Source organism: Vombatus ursinus, unplaced genomic scaffold, assembly GCF_900497805.2.
Source record: "Vombatus ursinus unplaced genomic scaffold, bare-nosed wombat genome assembly UNPS02014890.1, whole genome shotgun sequence".
Lineage (NCBI taxonomy): Eukaryota > Metazoa > Chordata > Mammalia > Diprotodontia > Vombatidae > Vombatus > Vombatus ursinus.
In genome coordinates, this window is record NW_020954668.1 from 1,169,788 (window position 1) to 1,178,779 (window position 8,992).

Consider the following 8,992-nt stretch of genomic DNA (forward strand, 5'->3'; position numbering starts at 1 on the left):
CAAAAAAAGAGCTTAGACATCAACTTTCAAGAAATTATCAAGGAAAACTGCTGCAATATTCTAGAACCAGAGGGTAAAACAGAAATGGAAAGAATTCACTAATCACCTCCTGAAAAAGATCCCAAAATGAAAACTGCCAAGAATATTATAGCCAAATTCCAGAGTTCCCAGGTCAAGGAGAAAATATTGCAAATAGCCAAAAAGAAACAATTCAAGTATGGTGGAGCCACAGTCAGGACAACACAAGATTTAGCAGCTTCTTACATTAAAGGATCAGAGGGCTTGGCATATGCTATTCCAGAAGGGAAAGGAGTTAGGATTGAAACCAAGAATCACCTACCCAGCAAAATTGAGTATAATCCTTTAGGGGGAAAAATGGACATTCAATAAGACAGAGGATTTTCAAACATTCATGATGAAAAGACCGGAGCTGAATAGAACATTTACAAGACTCAAGAGAAGCATAAAAAGGTAAACAAGAAAGGGAAATCATAACGGACTTAAGTTTAAACTGTTGACATTCTTACATGGGAAGATGATATTTGTAACTTATAAGACGTTTCTCATTATTAGGTAGTTAGAAGGAGTATATATAGACAGAGGGCACAGATGTGAGCTGAATATGAAAGGATGATATCTAAAAAATAAAATTAAGGGGTGAGAGAGGAATGCACTGGGAGAAAGAGAAAGAGAGAGGTAGAATAGAGTAAATTATCTCACATAAAAGAGGCAAGAAAAAGTTTTACAATGGATGGTAAGGGGGGGAGGAGAGAGGGACTGAGTGAACTTTACTCTCATCAGAATTGGCTCAAGGCTGGAGTATCATATACACTCAAATGGGTATAGAAATCTACCTTACCCTATAGGAAAGTAGGAGGGGAAAGGGATATGAGAAGGGGGGTGTTGATACAAGGGAGGACAGATTGGGGGAGGGGGAAAAGGTAGGCAGAAGCAAAATACTTTTGAGGAGGGAAGGAGTAAAAGGAGGGGGGGGGGGGGAGAAAAAGGGGGGGGGGGGGGATAGGGCAGAGGGAAATTCAGTTAGCAACAGTAATTGTGAAAAAAAATTTTGAAGTTTCTCTGAGAAAGGCCTCTTTTTCACAAACATACAGAGAACTGAGTCAAATTTACAAAAATAAGAGCCATTCCCCAATTGATAAATGATCAAAAGATATGATCAGTTTTCAGATGAAGTAATGAAAGCTATCTATAGCCATATGAAAAAATACTCTAACTCACTATTGAGTAGAGAAATGCAAATTAAAACAATTCTGAAGTACTACCTTGTACCTATTAGATTGGCTAATACAGCACAAAAAGTCAATGACAAATGTTGAAGGGGATATGGGAAAAATGAGACATTAATGAACTCTTGGTGGAGCTGTGAACTAAGTCAACCATTCTGTAGAGCAGTTTGGAACTATGCCCACTCTTCGACCTAGCAATACCACTACTAGGTCTGTATCCCAAAAGAAATAAAAAACAAAAAAGAAAATGACCTATATGTACAAAAATATTTATAGCAGCTCTTTTCTGGGGGCAAAGAATTAGAAATTGAGGGGATACCCATCAATTGGGGAATGGCTGAACAAATTGTGATATGTGATTATGACAGAATATTCTTGTACTATAAGAAATGATTAGCAGGATGCTCTCAGAAAAACCTGGAAAGACTTGCATGGGCTGATGCAAAATGAAATGTACTGTGTACAAAGTAAGAGTAATACTGTAAGATGATCAGCTATGAATGACTTAGCTATTCTCAGAGATAAAAGGATCCAAGACAACTCTGAAGGAGTTATGATGAAAACTGCCATCCATCCCCAAAGAAAGAACTGATATTGTCTGAATGCAAATTGAAGCACACTTTTTTTTAACTTTCTAAAATTTAGTTTTCTTGAAGTTTTGTTGTTTTTTTGTCTACATTTTCTTTCACAACATGGACATAGTTTGCATGACTACACATGTATAACCTATATCAAATTGCTTGCCTTCTCAATGTGGGAGGTGGGGAGAAGGAAGAGAGAGTATTTAGAACTCAAAGTTTTAAAAATGAATGTTAGAAATTGCTTTTACGTGTTACTGGGGAAAAATAAAATACTAAATAAAAAATGAAATAAAAAAAAGAATGAAAGACACATATGTATTTGTGGACAGAGATAAAGGCATATGCCTCTCTGTTGTTCTTCTCATGAGACATTCCATCTCTTGACTCTGGGCATTTTCACTGGTTGTCCCTCCTGTATGGAATTCGCTCCTTCCTCAATCTCCATATCGTGGCTTCCCGGGGTTTGTTCATGCACCAATTAAAATCCCACCTTCTAAGATAAGTTTTCCTTAACTCTCCCTTAATGCTAGTGCCTTTCCCATGAGATTATCTCCAGTTTAAGCTGCATATACCTTGTTTGTACAGAGACACTGATATGCTGTCTTCCCTGTTGGAATGTGAGCTCCCTGAGAGTAGGGATTGTTTTTGCCCTTTTTATATTCCCAGCACTTATCACAGCACCTGACACATAGTAGATAGTGAAAGAGGCTTTTGTTGACATGAAAATATGATGAGGCAAAATGTTAATAACCCTGATTTGTTTTATCATACTGTGAAATTTTCAAAAATTCTATAAATCAGACCTTCAAAATGACTTGTGGAAAGACACATCTGAAGGTATGACTACACTGTTGGTTTAAAAAGTTCTATGTCAGGTAAGATAATGTTTCATTTTAGCATAGTAATAAATTAATAAAAATTGTTTCTGGTAGGCTAGAGTCTATAACACAGACTATGGTATTAATATTTTCTTCAACACAGTTACAATGAAAATAGTGCAGAACTTGAAAGGATGAAACCAAGATCCACAATCTAACATTGATACCTGAAATTTGTGAGACTGCAAATTACCTTCAGTTTTCTACTCCTGTAAAATAGATAATAAAACTTGCAACACCTAATGCAGAAGACTACTGTAAGAAAGTGAGAAAAGTATTTTGTAAAGCTGATGTATAATGGCGAATTATTATATTTTTAATCTAGTCATTTTTATCTACCTAACATCAATAACCAAACGGCTTTTTTTTTTTTTTACACAAGTAAAGTATTACCTGCATTTTGACTGCAATTACAACTGAGATGAGTTCCTTTTCCAATTCCTTGAAAACGACCAGCTTTTTTAAGGTCAGGCTGCATAACCTGAAAGTGAGAACAAATAAATGGTACTTACTTTACTAGCGATCTATGAAGGATATAGCAGGCAGCTTCTATTATGTAGAAACCAAACGAGAGGTATCCAGAGAAAAGACAAATGAAGATTAACACAAGCAAAATATCTAACCAGAGTAAACATTTTCATCAGGATACAGAAATTTAAGTTTTATTTTCTTAACCATTACTACCATAAAAAAGTTATTAAGCACCTTACTCCATATGCTACATATAGAATTAGGTAACCAGTTCACTAAATATTTAATGTGTACCTTCAGAAAACTGAACTCTGTAACATATGACATGGGAGCAAAAAAAGGAAAGGATGGAATAGAAAAGAATAAATGATTCTTGATGTCAGGCTGTTTAACAGAGACACACAAAAATAACTCACACAAAGCAGACACACAAATGCAAAGCAATAAGGTATTAATAATTTTGGTGTGTAAAACATGAACACTTTCATCCACATCATCTCATCAGACTGCCTGACATTCCTCTTTTTGACCACAACCCCATATCACTTCATCTCTCTCCCTAAACCTTAACACTACTAAACTTAATTGTTAGAATCATCACAATCTTCAGATCCTCCTCTCCTCAGTACTTCCTCAGGCCATTAGCTCAGCTCTGACTTTCTGTTCCTTCTCAATTTCCACTGGAGAGTTAATAAATTTAAATTAACAATGCTATCTAATCTCAAATCCCTCATTCTCCCTTTTCCTGTCACTTCTTATTCCTTGCCAAACCTCAGCCTTGGATTACTCCCTATCATCTATATCCTCTGAGCCTACTGCTGAACACAATTGGAGGGAAGTCTCATAAATCATGCTTACTGCTACATTACAATTCATGTTATCTAATATCAACTGGGCCTTCACTACAGCAAAGCAATCCTTTTATTCCCCCTAAAATGACTCCAACCAAAACTATTCCATCCTGTCCTCAGTCCTCCCAAGCTGCCCTATGCCCCATTCTCTAAGCTTAATACCTTACCTCTTAATTTACTGAATAAAAGGAACCAATTCATGTGAGCCCTTTTCTCTCTTATTCTTAATGTCAAAACTCCTTATCCTTGAAACTCTCCCACTTTTTTCTTCCTAGTTTATAAAAGAGATATGGTGTAGCAAATTGAGCATGTGACTTAAAATGACAAAGATCTAGATTCAAATACAGTTATGTGACTAGCTATCTGACTTTGGGCAAGTCATTTAACATTTCTGTGCTTCTAAGACCCTTTCCAGCTCTAACTTTATGAATATGATAATGACACAGCCTTTCTGAGTATAGCAACTGTGAGAGTGATGGCCGGCAGAGTACAGAGGAGTGGAGAGAATGGAGGTCACGCAGAAGATGATAGGCATCTGGAAAGATGGGATGATAAAAGATTATGATCAGATAGAGGAATTTCAAAGTCTCTAAACATGTAAGTAGAACGCCTACAAATGATTTGAAGATTAAGGATATTGCTATGTTTATGAGTAGCTGAAATGTAGTAAAGAAGTAGGTCATGTGAATTGAGTTGAGTGAGAACTATGAAGTTTGAGCATTTGAGGGAGTGTGTGTATATATATATACACACACATATACATATATACACATACACATATGTATATATCTGTGTAAATATGCCAAGTCCCTTAATATAAGGGCAGAAAGTGAGGTGGAGAGAAAGAGTGGGAGCCAAACACTTCATTCACTGAGGAAGGAAGGAAAATGTCAAGCTTCAATAGATAATGGCCACCAGGTTCTGGATTGAGTGATAACTTTTTTTAGTGTGAACCTCAAGGAGAAGTTTCTAAGTGATGATTATAGATGGAAAAACTAGAAGTGGCAATGGGGAGAGCAAGGAATATTTCAATTCCCCCACTGCGTTAGGGTTTTGAGAAAAAGAACAGTCAGTACTGGCTAGGAAAGCAGTGTCACTAGAAGGAAATCAAATAGTTTTGATGACTATTGCTTTATAAAATAGTCTGAGATATTAGATATCTTCCTTCATTCCTATTTTTTTTTCATTATTGCCTTTGATATTCCAGATCTTTTGTTCCTTCAGGTGAATTATTTTATTATTTTGTCAAACTGTGCAAAGTACCCCTTTGGTGGTTTGGTATATATACAGCACTAAATCTAACTTTATTTAGTAGTATTATCATTTTTATTGTACTGGCAACAACCCAAGAAGAGTACTGATACCCCTTACATGACGTACAGGAACTGATGCAAAATGGTTACCAAAACCAGGAAAACAATACACACAATGACAACAACGTAATTGGAAAGAACAGTAACAAATCAATCAAAACTAAAAGTTGCAAAATTGTAACAAGGCTTAGTTCCAAAGGAGAAATATGTGAACTCATGTCCTCCAACTTCTTTGAAAATGTGGAGAACCTTAGGTATCAAACATTGCACCAGAATTTTTTGATATGTTAGCTAGGTGTTTTTTTAAGCTTTTTTATCTTCTTTTTTCTTAAAGTATGACTTACTGGGAGGGGTGGGGAAAGAGATGCAATAGGATATATAAGTGATATAAAAACAAAAGACAGCAATAAAAATTTTGTTTTAATCCTACAATGGAAATGGTTAACAACTACAGATTTAGTTGGCTTTATAAAAACTTGTATGTATATAGAAATATGAATTGACAGAATTGAGAAGACAGTGATTCCTTTCTCAAAACTACATATAATAAATAATCCTTAGATTGATACGTATCATGAATGACGAGGAAGCCTAGTGCAGTGAAAAAAGCACTTGGCTGAGGGGCAGCTAGGTGGCGCAGTGGATAGAGGTCCAGCCTTGGAGTCAGGAAGACCTGAGTTCAAATGTGGCCTCAGACACAACACTTCCTAGTTGTGTGACCCTGGGCAAGTCACTTAAACCAGACTGCCTCACCAAAAAACAAACAAACAAACAAAACACTTGGCTCTTGGAGTCAAAGGCAAAGGATATGAGTTCAAACCTCACCTGAGCCACTTAAGAGTACCTGGGCAACCTTGGGCTTCACTTAACTCATGTGTAAAATGAGAAGGTAGGACTAAAGAACATCTAAGATCTATTTGGTTCTAATTCTATTATCTGATGATTGTATTTGTTACACAGTAGCATCTACTAACTCAATGAAGATTAATGTATCCATTATGTAGCAGACACTGTATTAGGAACAGTGTCTAATGTTAAAGAGATGAGGACTGAGAAAAGGTCATTAGATAGGGCAATTAAGAAACTAATGACAACTTCGGGGGAAAAAAAACAGTTGCAGGAGAATGATGAAATCAGAAGCTAAACTGCAGATGTTTTAGAAGAGAGTAAGAAGGTCTGGAATATAGACGGTTTTTTCAAAGAGTTTAGCTGAGAAGGGGAAGAGAGATAAAGGAAATTTGTTACCAGGATGGTAATGCTCTCCCTCACAAACAACCTTGTATTTAACTATTTTGTTTTTATTCTCTTTATACTTATGCTATATATCATACATGCATATTATAGTTATCAACTGATTAACAGATGGTATCATCTTCCTAATTAGTATGTAAATTTTTACATATAGTAAAATTGTAACAATTTAGGGCCTCAACATATCCCTTTCAAGATTAGACAAATCTAACAAAAGAATAAACAAGAAGGAAATTAAGGATCTGAAAAGAATTTAAGAAAATTCATACATGACAGATGTCTGGAGAGTACTGAATGGGAAGAGTTCACATTCCTCAGCTATGGATAGCATCTTTACAAAAAGTAACCTATACCAGGACATGAAAACCTTATAAATAAATGTAGAAAAGCAGAAATATTAAATACATCCTTTATTTACCAAAATTTAATAAAATTATAATTCATAATAGGCCCAGACATGCTGCTCATTTTCCACTTCCTCTTCACTCTCCAATATGTTCCACCACCAAATTGTTGCTGGCCCAACGGTAACTCAAAGTTGTGGCCAAAACAATGATGAATCCTAGACTGGAACCAACAAAATATGAGAAGGCTCAAATATACTGCTCACTCTTTGGTGCACTCCACTTTCACACAGACTGCTCCTTTCCTCTCTCACTCCTTTCAAATCCACTTCAGGTTTTGTCTTTCCATATTAGAATTTCCTAGAGAGCTTATTATGTTTTCTTGTTATTGCAGCTTCAGCATTTAATAAACGTTTTGTCTGTCATTTGAAAAAAAAATTCCAAATTAAATGGATACTAAATAATTAAATACCAAAGAATTGTAATATCAAATCATAGAACTAAAGGCTAACATCATAAGAGAAATTAGCAAGAAAAAGATATACCAATGCTTTGAAGATGTAGACAAAGTAGTCCTTAAGAGAAATTTTTTTTCTCTCTAAATAAATACTTTCATCAACAAGAGAAAACAAATTAATGAATGGGGTATGTAATTTAAAAAATAAAACCTAGGGAAAAAAATCAAATTTTAAAACCTCAAATAAACAAAAAATAGAATCTGGAAAAAAAATCAAAGATTAAATGGAAAGTAAAAAAAAAAAGAATACATATATATGGTTATGTAATCTAACTAAAGAAGAGTGAAAAACCCAATTGCCAAAATTTTTAAAAATGAAAACCAATAATTTATAACAAATAAAGAATAAAAGAAATTAGAAACTATTTTGCCCAGTGTCAATGACAACAAAACTAAAATGAAATGGATATCTGACTGTTGCTTCTCTGTCTTCTTTGCTGGATCTTCATCCAAGTCAATTCCTACAAAGTTCTATCCCGGGTCCAATTCTTTTCCCACTCTTATCCATCCTCTACTCAGCTGTTAAATTGATCTTCCTAAAGCTCTGATCTAATCAAATGACCAGTGGCTCAGTATTACTTCAAAGATCAAGTAAAAAATCCTACTTGACAATTTTTTATTTTTAAATTTAAAATTTTTATTCCCCCACCACTGAGAAAACAAGAAATATGATACCCATTATATATGTCAGGTCACACAAAAAATATTTCCACAATAAAAATGTTGGGGGGTGGGAGACAAGAAAAATAAAGTTTAAAAAAGTACTTCAATCTGCACTCAGAGTTCATCAGTTCTCTCTCTGTAGGTAAACAGCATTTTTCACAAGTCCTTTGAAACTGTCTTGGTTCACAGTGTTAATCAAAGTAGCTAAGTCTTTCACAATACTGTTACTATGTATACCTAGTTCCACTCACTTCATTTTCAATCACTTCATATAAATCTCCTCAGGTTTTTTTCCTGAAACTACCCCCTTTGTCATTTCTTACAGCATAGTAGTATTCCATCATAATCATATACCACTTGTTCAGCTATTCTCTAATTGACGGGAACCCTCCGCTACCACAAAAAAAACTGCTATAAATATTTTTGTACAAATGAATCCTTTTCCCTTGATCTCTTTAGGATATAAACCCAGTAGTGGCATGCATGATTATAGTATCTTTTGGAATAGCTCCAAATTGTTCTCCAGATGAGCTGGACCAGTTCACAGGTCCACGCATTAATGTACCTATTTTTTCACATTCCCTCCAACATTTATCATTTTCCATTTCTGTCATTTAAGTCAATACGATGGGTATGAAGTGGTACCTCAGCATTATTTTAATTTGCATTTCTCTAATTATTAGTGATTTAGCACATTTTTTCATGACTATTGATAGCTTTTCTTCTGAAAACAGCCAGTTCATACTCTTTAATCATTAATCAATTGGAGAATGGCTCTCATTTTTATATACTTGACTCCCTTATATATTTGAAAAATGAGACCCAAATATTATTCTTCGTAATGAGTTTCTGGATACTCACACAATAGAATATTAC

At 34.9% G+C, this 8,992-nt stretch overlaps 1 protein-coding gene across 1 annotated transcript in view; it reads right to left on the minus strand.

The window, feature by feature from the left end:
* The window catches only part of PACS2 (phosphofurin acidic cluster sorting protein 2), a gene marked incomplete at its 5' end in the record, with an annotated part of 225,535 nt that extends 222,348 nt beyond the window's left edge, over positions 1-3,187 (minus strand). The window contains one exon of the mRNA XM_027842835.1: positions 3,100-3,187. Coding sequence (XP_027698636.1) covers positions 3,100-3,187 — 88 coding nt within the window. The remainder of the gene's footprint in view (positions 1-3,099) is intronic.
* Positions 3,188-8,992: the final 5,805 nt, after the last annotated feature.